The sequence below is a fragment of the Euleptes europaea genome, chromosome 15 (assembly GCF_029931775.1).
Source record: "Euleptes europaea isolate rEulEur1 chromosome 15, rEulEur1.hap1, whole genome shotgun sequence".
Taxonomy (NCBI): Eukaryota; Metazoa; Chordata; class Lepidosauria; order Squamata; family Sphaerodactylidae; genus Euleptes; species Euleptes europaea.
Window position 1 is genome coordinate 32,520,051 of NC_079326.1, and position 12,722 is coordinate 32,532,772.

At 41.7% G+C, this 12,722-nt stretch overlaps 1 protein-coding gene across 1 annotated transcript in view; it reads right to left on the minus strand.

The window, feature by feature from the left end:
• The window catches only part of ITGB6 (integrin subunit beta 6), a 78,651-nt gene that overhangs the window by 13,759 nt on the left and 52,170 nt on the right, over window positions 1-12,722 (minus strand). Inside the window, exons 9-11 of the mRNA XM_056861429.1 lie at window positions 10,292-10,381; window positions 5,385-5,519; window positions 1,665-2,082 (exon numbers count right to left, since the gene is read on the minus strand). Of these exons, the coding sequence (XP_056717407.1) occupies window positions 1,665-2,082; window positions 5,385-5,519; window positions 10,292-10,381 (643 nt within the window). The remainder of the gene's footprint in view (window positions 1-1,664; window positions 2,083-5,384; window positions 5,520-10,291; window positions 10,382-12,722) is intronic.

A 12,722-nucleotide genomic window follows, 5' to 3' on the forward strand; every position in this document is an offset into this window, starting at 1 on the left:
CTGCCATTTTCCTCAGGGAACTGATCTCCAGGGGAGGTCAGTTGTAATGCCGGGAAAACTTGAGACCCCACCTGGAGGCTGGCAACCCTAGGGAGAGACTAAAAAGATAGGGTTGATAGAAGAATGATAGAAGCTGCATATGTTAAATTCTTAAGATGGTAAATAATAGATTTAATTACTGATGTGTATATTTTCAAATGTAGAGAAGCCATTGCGTGCCTTGGGGCAGCATGTGACCTCTGCCATGCTTCCGGAATCACTATTTTAAGAACCATATTATGGATGGAATAGCACCAGTTTGCATCAGCAGGGAGTCCAGTTTTTAAAAAATGTTTTTCAGAGGAAAACCACTTGTATATAATTCTTCTTTCTAAAAATTTAATGTAAATCCTTTCATGAAAAAGTACTGAAGCGTTCAAAAGCAACACGAAGATTTCCATTGCATTGCATGAAATTTTTTATAACTAACAACCCATTTCCTATCAGAAAGCTGATAGGAAGAAAGTAGATTCCTTTGAAATGTGGTGTTGGAGGAGAGTGTTACGGATACCCTGGACCGCCAAAAAAACAAATCAGTGGGTTTTAGATCACATTAAGCCTGAACTGACCCTAGAAGCTAAAATGACTAAACTGAGGCTGTCGTACTATTATGAGAAGACAAGAGTCACTGGAAAAGACAATCGTGCTAGGAAAAGTTGAAGGAAGCAGGAAAAGAGGAAGACCCAACAAGGGATTGACTCAATAAAGGAAGCCACAGCCCTCAATTTGCAAGATCTGAGCAAGGCTGTTAATTGTAGGACACTTTGGAGGACATTGATTCATAGGGTCGCCATGAGTCGGAAACGACTTGACGGCACTTAACACACACACAACAACAACAACAACAACAACAACCTATTCCTGAGAGGGGGAGGTTCCACAGTGGCCAGGAGTGGCACATCCACGCCACCACCAAAGAGACTTCCCAGCCATTGCAGAGAAAAAAAACCCCTACTTAAAAAAAAAAAATCTAAAATAGAAAAAGGGGGGGAAAGCCCCGTTGACTTTAGCAGGGCTAAGCCACCAAAAACAGTGGCGTGGCCATGCTGCCACAGCAAGGGGCATTCCTGGGCTGAAAGGGGTGAGGAAGCTGCCTGGGAATGCCCCGGGAATGCCCCCCCATGCCGGTGTATCCTGCCTCTTACGAGATTTAGTTCCCGGAGTGGTGGCACTGGCAGGGAAGGCTGACACAGGTCCGCACTGCCCAAGGCCGGCTTAAATGTCCTCTGTGCTGGCGCAAGTGCCCCTTATCACAAGATAAGTGGGCACTTGCACCAGCGTGGGGTTACACTGGTTCCTAAGGAGCTTCAGAACCCCCTTCAGAAATGTGCCCTTAGTTATGGAGTCCCTTCAATATTATTTTTGGGAATGGGTCTTTGTGAGGCTCAGAGGCTACCCTACTGAAAGGAGTCCATGGGTCACAGGAATATCCAGACATTTCCCAAAATATCCAGATATTTGCCAACCCTAATTATACCCCATCGAAGCCCCTCCCTTCCCCAACCCATCCTCCTCAGGCTCCACCCCCCAAATCTCCAGGTATTTCCCAACCTGGAGCTAACAACCATACTCCTATTCCATGCAGCCTATATTTTGAACTGCTGTTATGAGATAAGGTGACCTACCTCCACAAATCAATCCTTTAAATCTCACACAAGAGAAGTTGTCACATTCACAGTACGGTCCATAAATACGTCCATATGCCGATAGATGGCAAATGCACTCTCCACAATAGCAATCACCTCTGCCACTGCAAGAGCTCTGCTCTGGAGAACCTCTACAGGAATCTGAACTCAATGAGTCGATTTCACCACACTTGCATCGAGGACCCATGTAACCAGGGTTGCAAGCACATACTCCACACTCCAGAGTACCACTCCCATTGCACATGGAACTGTTCACCTCCGCTTCCTTCTGACAATTACAGCTACATTCTGGCTGGATTTCAATTTCCAAAGTTTCACTCAGACCCACTGGCCTGAATATGATGTTCCTCCTACTTTTCTCACAAACAGAGAGACTTAATGTCACATTGAAAGTCACCTAAAAGGAGAAAATGATCAATATCTGTATTTAAGCATTTGTTACCTTTGGCACACAAGATGCAGACGAGTCAGAATAAAAATTAAAAACATGAACTGGGAAAAAAATATTGTGAATTAAATCAAGGACTACAAAGGTGATAGTTTAAACACTGGACAAAATGCACACAGTAGACAGGAAACACTGGTAATTCCAAGGAGTGACCCATGAAAGAGACTTGAGAGAGTCATTCAGTGTCATAGTTTTAAAACCATTGAATGCTGTATCCCATGTGTAAGAAAAGTTTTTTTTTAAAAGGAGGGACTATAATTTGGAAGTCAGAAAATTATATGTTGTACGTTCAAAACAATTCCATCTTAATCCAATGTCTGAGGATCCTGCGTTGGATGTCTGTGATTGGACTTCCTGCCTCTATAAATAACAGTGATTTGGATCAGGGATCAACCCATCCCCCATGTCCTTTCCCTACTATTTACCCTGGTAAATACTATTTACCCTGGTAGGGAAAACATACAGAGAGCCAGCCAGCATGGTGTAGTGGTTAAGAGTGGTGGACTCTAATCTGGATACTCGGGTGCGACTCCCCACTCCTCCTGATCCAGACTGGTTCCCTGGCTTCTTTAAAGCTTATAGAGACAGGATATCCAGTCTACAATGCCTTGTCTAATTTTGCATTGAGTTCTCTGGCTGTGGAGCAATGTGGATTGTGCAGAAAGTTACACATGTGGGAACTGTAGTAGCATGTGAAAGGAAAACAAGGGAGAGAGCATTCCCAGAAACCTATTCAGGAGATCTCATTGCTGCTTTAACTGTACTATATACAAAATATTTTTTTGCTGGCTCCAACAGTAGGCAGTTGTTATTATAGCTTGAGTCAACAAATAGACTTTCAGATGTTGAAGGTTCTCTTTTCTTTTTGAATGAAGAAGCTATGCACTCTTGTTAGCTATCATTGACTCATTAGTCAATTTTGAACCTATACGTGTAACTACAAGTTGGGATGGGAGGAATTTCCTAGGTGATGAGTAACTGATCCATTTTCAATAAAGTTAATTTAAAATAAGAGACCAAGTTTCCGGAATTATGACAGTGAGACCTTTCTGAGACATTCATGTGTTTGTTTCACATTTTTAAAAGTATTTTATGTAACATTTTGTTAGCAGAAGGCTTATATATAATATATTTAACACATATTTTGTTGTACGTTATGAACATTTATATGCAAAAAAAGGTTTCCCTTTTCCTGTTATCAAGCTGTAAGTAGGGTTAAGGTGAGATACACAGTGTTGTATACTGTTACACCAGGTTCAGGATCAAATCCCCACCATTGCCATGAAATGTGGTTCAAGAACACTCTTGGCCTGATATACCTCACAGGGCTTTCGAGAGGATAAAAAATGGAGAAGGGAGAACCATGCTTGCTATTCTGATTTCCTTGGAAGGTGGGATAAAAATGTGTGTTACAACATAATTCAGCACAAGGACCCAACTCAGATCCTACCAAATCTCTAGGAAGTGGAGATAGGGGCTAAGTGGATATTTAAAGTGCAGCATGGGCAGGCAAGCAGGAAAGTGAAACGGCTTTTTAAACCTGTTTTCTTCTAGTCATGGAATTAGGGTTACCAGGTCCAGGTTGGGAAATACCTGGAGATTTTGGGGGTGGAGCCTGAGGAGGGCGGGGTTTGGAGAGGAGAGGGACTTCAATGCCATAGAGTCCATCTTCCAAAGCGGCCATTTTTTCCAGGGGAACTGATCTCTGTTACCTGGAGATCAGCTGTAATAGCAGGAGTTCTCCAGCCACCACCTGGAGGTTGGCAACCCTACATGTGTTGGGTATAGCAAGCTTTGTTATATGTCAGACAGCCAAGGGTTAAATTGATTGTATTGATGTTAACCAGTTCAAGAAGTTGATGTAATCTCCAATGTGTCAATTAGCTATTGGACAGTGAGAATCAGTTGTAAACATGCTTTTGGTCACGTACTAATAATTTACTTATTATTGCTCTTTCTTTGTCTAAGTAGAAAGAGCAGTACCAGTTACTTTTTGGATCTCAAGCAGAAAGGATGGAGCATTTCTGTCTCTTAGAAATGCCATGTGATTAAGTTTAGATTCCTGCCAGCTTTTCTGGCAAGTTTAGGAAACTAGAAATGTAGTAAGGATTTATTGTTTTAACTTCAAGTTTCCCTACCCTATTTTCATAGTGAGTAAAGTTTGTTTTATTAAGACAAAGGACTTTGTCTGTTCATTGTGTGCGTGTGCCTTAACTGACATTTCACATAGCCATAATCAAACGATCCATAGCCTCGATTTCTCAACAACGTGGAATGCCACTGGGTTAAAAAAATGGCTAAAAAGCCATTTTGGATGGAAGCTTCAGGAGTCTCTTCCTGCTTCCACATAAAGGGTTTTAAATCTGTCGCCACCTCCTGCTTTTGAAGGACCTATTACTGATACACACGTCTGTTACAGTCATGTTTAGGCTGGCCTTCAGAGTGAATCCTGAGCTCTGGATTGCAGTGTGAAAACAACAGTGATCTTGTACAGCCGCTTGTTCTCTTTTTTGCAGAACAGAAGTGCGATGAAAGAAAACTTACACAGACCCGAGAGGATTCAGAGGAGAAGAAATAGAATCAGGGCCTGAAACAATACCTTACATATCATTCTACATGTTTTCCATCCTTGGTTTTAAAAGATTATTTATTCAGGGAAATTATATGCCATGTAGGCCAGCTCCAGATTGGGAAACCCCTGGAGATTTGGGGGTGGAGATGGTAGTGGGAGGGGGCCTCATCAGGGTGTAATGCTATAGGGTCCTCCCTCCAAAGCAGCAATTTCCTCCAGGAGAACTGATCTGGAGTTCAGTTGTAATTCTAGGAGATCTCTAGCCCCCATCTGGGGGTGGACACCCCTAATGCCACCTTTCCAAAGTTTGCTTGCAATGGCTTCCACGTAAAAAATACTAAAAATGATTAAAAAAAAACATCATACACTATCGAAATAAAAATCCAAGTAATTAAAACAAGCCATGGGTATAAAAACAGAATAAATACCCATTGAGCAACCCAAAAAGTTAAAAACACAGAGATCAGGATGCGGGAGACAGATTGAAACTGGCAGGATGTATAGTGTGGGACAGGACTGTCCTTTAACACAGATATGAACCACACTACATGTGTTTCTTTGGATTTGCTGGATAAGTTATGTAGCTTATGTAGCTCCCCTGTACCAATCACATTTATAGGATCTACCTCTAATTCTTCATAATACAAAATGGCATGGAAATATATGAAAATTTACTTACTGTTTCTCCCACTTTTATGTGAGAACATTTCTTTTGGTGTGGAAACACCATGCCATTGGTACACACTGCAGTGAAAGCAAGATTTAGTCCATCTGTGTCTCCCAACATTTCTATCTCAATTTCAGATCGGATTGCCTTTAAAAACACAATAGTTGGCAAAATATCACTGGGTCTGACAGATAATTGCAGTTACCCTCTTAACTATGCAATCTAGAATGGAAAATGAAATCAGAGAAGAGCACTGCTAATATTATAGCACAAGGGGAGAACACACGGATATTCAAAGGGAGGAAAGGAATGTCATTTCCCCATTCCCTTTTGCTTTTCTTCTCTGTGATATAATTTTTTAAAAATATCTGTGATCAGCATGCTTCTCTTTCGCTGCTATAACAAGTCCTTGCTTTGGCCTTTTCAAAGGGTGCATCACTTGGTCACAAGGTTAACACTGGGGGTTACCATCCCAAGGGATAAAAAAAAATGGTGGTAAGAAAAGCCAGAAAACCAATACTGAATGCAAATGTGTTAGTTCTGAGCAGCCTTACAGTCATTCCTAAGGAGAGTTACTCCAGTCTAAGCCCATTGAAATGAATGGGTTGAGACTGGAGTAACTCTCCTTAGGAATGCACTGTTAATGACCCCATGGGGAACGCATAGGAATTTTTCTGGCTTCTGGGATGTAAAGTTATCAGGCAGCAGGAGAATTTTGCTCAGTAAGCCTGTCAACATTCCTGAGGGCCTGTTTATAGCTGAAAGACTTCTTGAATGAAGCAACATGGAAGGCTTTGGTTTTCAGTTTAGCTTATTCCTCTTCATCCTTATACCTTAACTTAACGACTAAAGGGACCACTGCTGAAGGATGAATCTCTTTCCACATTTATTTAACAGAGTTTTGTTTTTCCAGCCTTACTTTCACATCGACTTTGATTGAAATGAGGGCTCTGAAGACACAAAACATTTGTTTAGGATTTTACAGCTTTTAACCTCTCAAGGCACGCACTGACACGCTCACTGAAGGCTGTGAGTCACGTTAGAAGGGAACATGAGAACATCTTACAACAAATATTTTGACAGCTCAGAGTTTCCTCATATGCTTACTTCCTCTGAAGAATTTAAAAGCCAACACATCTGTGAATAATAATACCTTGGATTTGTGCCACAATTTTCAAGTGGAAATCCCTAACTACTTAAGAAACCTTGGCATGATTATCTTCCGGAGGGCAAATGATTATGATGCTATTTTTAATAAAAAGGAGGGGGGAGGGAATAAGACAGAAAGGAAAAGTTATCTTCCTTAGATTATGTTACTGAACTATGTAGGGCAGTCAGCAGTATGGGGGGTGGGAGGAAAGAAAAGAACCACAACGTATTTCTATTTGGACGTCAGTGAAGTGAAGGAGAATACTGATATAAAACTGCCCAATCTGTTATCCACGGTCAGGGTTTCTGAGAGAAGGGAATTCAACAAGAGTATAAAAATTCCAGATACCTTCCTCACTGTGGGGGGCAAGTAATACATTTTTTTAATGATTTATTATTACTTTAATGTATACCTTGCCTTTCTCTCCATTGGGGACCCCAAAAGACTTACTTTGTTCTTTTCTTCTCCATTTTATCCTCACAACAACCAAGCTAAGCTAGGCCGTGTGACGGCCCAAGTTCACCAGTAATAGGGTTGCCTGTCTCCAGGTTGTGGTGGGAGTTCTCCTGCTATTACAACTGATCTTCAGGAGACAGAGATTAGTTCACCTCACCTGGAGAAAATGGCTGCTTTGGAAGATGCACTCTATGGCATTATACTTAGGGTTGCCAACCTCCAGGTATCTACTATAAACTGGAGGTGTACTGATATATGGCTAGTAATTCCCTAAGGAAATAATCTCAGTACACAGCCACCAATCGTTTCAACATATGCAACTTTACTTAAATACTGTTCTAATATGCACGTTGTGTATGCGTAACACTCTATTCAATAACGTTCTGAACTGAAAACAGTCAAAACTATTTTCTGTTTTCAGAGACTATGGGTCATTCTTATGAACTGCAAGTCTGCAGTCAGAGATATTGCACAGTCTGAAGAAGCAAATTGCACTTCTATGCGAAACAAGGATAAAAAACCGGGAACTTGTTACTTTTCTATGTGCCATAAAACATCATAACAACAAACAACGCATAGCTGTGGATGCTAGCATTTACAACCGGCTCAACCAGCAGTAATGGGAATTGAATTGCTTGATTGGTCTACGCATGATCAGCTGACCGCGATTGAGAACGAAGTTGATTTGTACTGCCTGATTCGTGGCGGAGTTTAATACCTGCAAGGACTTTGGGGACTTTGTGGACCTTACTGCTGGTCGTAAGAATTATTCCCCCGGGGGGTTTATGTTCTGGAATGTTTGTAAGATAAGGAGGATAATTGTGTATATGTGTAGAAGGTTAACGCCTTTTGTTAAGATCACGTTTAGACTATTTTCAGTTCAGAACGTTATTGAATAGAGTGTTACGCATACACAACGTGCATATTAGAACAGTATTTAAGTAAAGTTGCATATGTTGAAACGATTGGTGGCTGTGTACTGAGATTATTTCCTTAGGGAATTACTAACCTCCAGATATCGGCTGGAAATCTCCTGCTTTGGCAATTGGACTCTATGGCACTGAAGTCCCTCCCTTCCCCAAACCCCACCCTCCTCAGGCTCTGCCCCCAAAACCTCCCACCAGTGGTGAAGAGGGACAGAGACAAGCAATATTTAACTGGAAGCCCATGGTAGTTCTCAGTAGTCTGGTCCATTATCAGGTAACAGAAGCACTTTGTGGACTCTCTCATGCTCCTCCCCTCTCTATCATAAACCCAGACATTTTCCACCTCTTTCAATAGGATTAAAATGTCTTGCACATTCACAGTGGTCATTTTAAGTGACTGACATGAACCTTCAGGTTTTTAGAATGTATCAAAGCTTTCTGCCAGGAATGGGGTGGGGTGGGGGAGGCTAAAACCAGTCAGACAAGGACATAGCTGCAAGACACAGTTCTTTGCAATTTGAATTTGGCCAAAGAAAGAGAACATTATGAATTTTGAAATTTTATGGGGAACGTATAGAGTTGCCAGGCTCCTCTTTGCCACCAGTGGGAGATTTTGGGGGGCGGAGCCTGAGGAGGGCGGGGTTTGTGGAGGGGAGGGACTTCAGTGCCATTGAGTCCAATTGCCAAAGCGGCCATTTTCTCCAGTTGAACTGATCTCTATCAGCTGGAGATCAGTTGTAATAGCAGGAGATCTGCAGCTAGTACCTGGTGGTTGGCAAACCCTAGGAAGGAAGGGGCTGTAGCTGGTAGTCTAGATGCTTTAAGTACAGTATTTTGTTACTAGGCCTGCTTAATGTATGTCTGTTTCCTCATCCCTACTTGTTTGTGCATACTCTGAGACTAAATAGGCATTACCAAAATTATTGTTTTTTTTCTGTACTCTCTTCTTTATGGTGACCTAAGGAAGCTCCCTTATTTGGGGTGTAGGGACAAAAGGTGTTGGAATGTCCCAAAACATAAAAAAAAGCCAGGAAATCTTTACTGCCTCCAGCAATGCATACCTTTAGGCATGTCTTCCCACCCCTCCTCTCAGCCAGGACGTTTAAGGCTGAGGGGACCTCTGAGGAAAAGCTAACCTTTTCCATCCTTTTAGGTAGTACTGGCTGAGCAGTTTAAGGGTAGAGGGTGCTCAAAAAATGCAGCAACACTTTTTCAAGATAAAAGAAAGGAAGTTATTTAGAAACAAACAGTAAAGGCACATATGAAGTTTAGGGACAGGTACAGTTCAAACTGGAGAGTCAAAGGACTTAAGGTAAAATCAAGGCAAAGTGAAATAAAACATAAGTATTGTTTTATCAGACAGGCTACACTTGGGTTGCCTGATCCAGGTTGGGAAACGCCTGGAGATTTTGGGGGTGGAGCCTGGGGAGGACAGGGACCTCAGTGGGGTACAATGGCATAGAGTCCACCCTCCAAAGCATCTTTTTTCTCCAGGGGAATTGATCTCTGTAGTCTGGAGATGTGCTGTAATTCTGGGGGATCCACAGGTCCCACATGGAGGCTGGCGTCCCTAGGCTACATACATTTTTCTAGCCTAGATCTAGAATACCTTGTTGCCAATGGGATAGACGCCAGAATTCTGCCTCCTCTTTACACCTCCAGTGATGCTCAGAAAAAGAACAAAGAACAACAGCAGAGAATTAACCTAATCTTGGGGGCCAGTGACACATCCTTACACTTCAGAATCTTTTCTAGCTCCTTCATGGCTGCCTTCCTAGTCTCAATCTCCTTCTGATTTCTTGGCTGCAGTCTCCCTTTTGGTTGAAGATGGAGCCAAGGAATAGAAAGTCCCATGAAAACCCCAAAAGGGGTCTCCATAAGTCGGCTGCAACTTGAAGGAACTTTACACAATAGAGTTATATTATAAGACTCATAAATTTGGATATAGAGTTCATAACATTTATTGGTTTATTAATAGAGCCCTTCTTGTTGTTCTTTCTACTAGATCATCTGGAGGTTGGCAACCCAAGTTGAAAGATAGCACAGAAAGATACATCTGTGTGTCTTTCAATCATTTCCTGGCACCATCTATACAAATACTATCAATGTTCTGATTTACTGCCTGTATTGTGCTTACTAAAACATTAATATAGATGTATAGAATTGTTAACATCATGTAGCAACAGCAAGGAAAATTGTTCATCAGTGATCGTGGCTTGCTTTCTAACATTAAATTATTTTTCCAGCATTAAACTTTTCACTGCATGGTTTCTTCACTTGATATCTGAGCACAACAAATGGCTCAAACACAAAACTGGGATATGACCAAATGAGTTTGTTTTCATGAAATCCTAAAAGTCACATTTAAAACATTACTAATATCATACCTTATATGCATCGATAATCAACTGGAGGACATTTCCAGAATCCTGCTGAAGTAGTCCAACAGTAGCCCCAGGAATAAGATCAGCATAGTTCTACATTTTAAAAATGACCAAAAAATAATAATACATTAATGTATGGAAAGTATGAACAAACAACTCGATGAAAAATTAAAAACTTTTGAATTCCAGTGCATACAATGTGTGTGTGTGTTAAGTGCCGTCAAGTCTGTTCCGACTCATGGCGACCCTATGAACGAAAGTCCTCCAAAATGTCCTATCTTTGACAGCCTTGCTCAAATCTTGCAAATTGAAGGCTGTGGCTTCCTTTATTGAGTCAATCCATCTCTTGTTGGGTCTTCCTCTTTTCCTGCTGCCCTCAACTTTTCCTAGCATGAGTGTCTTTTCCAGTGACTCTTGTCGTCTCATGACGTGACCAAAATACGACATATCTTTTATCTGAATACAATACCTTGTATGATTTGAAAAATATATGTAGGCTCTATTCCAGCCACAGTTAATTGTGAGTTGCAGTGCGGGGGGGGAGGGGGTAGAACCATCATGTGATCTTCATCTTCACCTCTTTGAGCCCTATATGGCAATGTCCCACCAAATACCAGCCTGAGACTACCAGCATCGGTGACGGCTGTGGCTCAGTGGTACCACATCTGCTTAGCAGTCCCCAGTCCTATCCATTTAAAAGGATCTGGTAGAAATTGATGTGAAAGACCTCCTCCTGAGTCCCCAGAGAGCTGACCTTGATAGACCAATAGTCAGACTAAGTGCATGTCAGTTTCATGTACCCAAAATACTACCAACATTTCTCCTTCTTTTGAAGAAGAAGAGTTGGTTTTTATTTGCAGATTATGGGTGAAAACACATGGTCGCGTTAGCCTCCTTTATTCCCTGTTTCAGCCAGGATTCAGCCAGGATTGAACGCACATTTGGCGAAACGCATGCATTCGATCCTGGCTGAAACAGGGAATAAAGGAGGCTAAAGCGACCATGCGTTTTCGCCCTTTCTCTACCACTTCAGGAAGAAGCAAACCGGCTTACAATCACCTTCCCTTCCCATCGCCACAACAGACACCCTGTGAGGTAGGTGGGGCTGAGTGAGTCCAATATCACCCAGCTGGCTTCATGTGTAGGAGTGGGGAAACCAACCCGGTTCACCAGATTAGAGTCCGCCGCTCATGTGGAGGAGTGGGGAATCAAACCTGGTCCTCCAGATTAGAATCCACCGCTCTTAACCACTACACCACGCTGGCTCTCAGAAGCCAAGATGTCATGCTTAACCACAGCCGAGGGGAGCTCAGATTAAAAGAGCAGCAACAAAGAATAGAGAACACATAATCTGCTAAATAATGGAATGGGAAGGTAAAAGGATATCATTTAAATTATTAATCTACAGAGAGTGGGGAATGTATCTTAAGCCATGCCACTCATACCTTTAGCCCTGGGCAGGTAAACAATTATTCTGTGAACAAACCATAATTAATGCTTCTCTTGACAAGTCCCCTCCCCCATCTTCTGCTGAAGCCCACCCAAGGAGCATTGCTAGCTGTATGAATCATCAGATTTATTTGAACAAGTCTGAAGCCTGCAAGAGAGTTTTGAAAAGCAAGGCTTTGATTTCAATGAGGTATAAAAAAATTACAAATGGCGTTATGGTTTAATCTGGCTTTATAATTTTTAATTTGGAGGGGAAAAAATGTGTACAAGTACCTGCATTCAAATGTCACGGTAAACTGAAGTCAGACTAAAGATTTCCAAAACCAGGCACCCTCCAATCATGCTCTGTGCATGATGGGAAGAGTCAGAGAGTGTGTGAGCACAGTAACAAGCCAGAGTTGGGTCATCCTTTATGAACATACTTTTGCTTTTTTATGATGTCTGAATGTACTGACTGATTCAGCCTCAGCTAGTCAATGAAAGGAACAGTTGTAGTGACTGCATTCAACTGTACATTTGATTTGAGTGAAGACTATTGTGAAGGATTGTGTATCCGCTCTAGTATAACATCACTCTCAACCATTCTGTAGAAAACAAAATCCACTCAGCGCTTCCAATTACAATTTCTTTAAAACATATTCAGAATAGTACGTTTTCAAGCTGTTTCGATTCAAGACCCTACCTGTGCTCATTCTGTTTTGGTCTGCATTGGTTTCTAGGGAAGATTTGTATGGGAAGGACCTGCAGATGGCCTTCTGTATGAACAGAACTCCTGCCATGGAACAATACGAATTGATTGATGCTAACTGGAAACTGAGCTTTTGGAGGCAAGCATGACAATTTGCATTCATACTTGGTGGTCTAAAACTATTTACATAGATATGCTGAGGGCTTCCATTGTATCTCTCTTCATCTGGAGTGACAACGATAGTGTAACTGCGACTGCTTCTGTGCCTTTACTGAATAATGAGTCCTTTATTCAGCA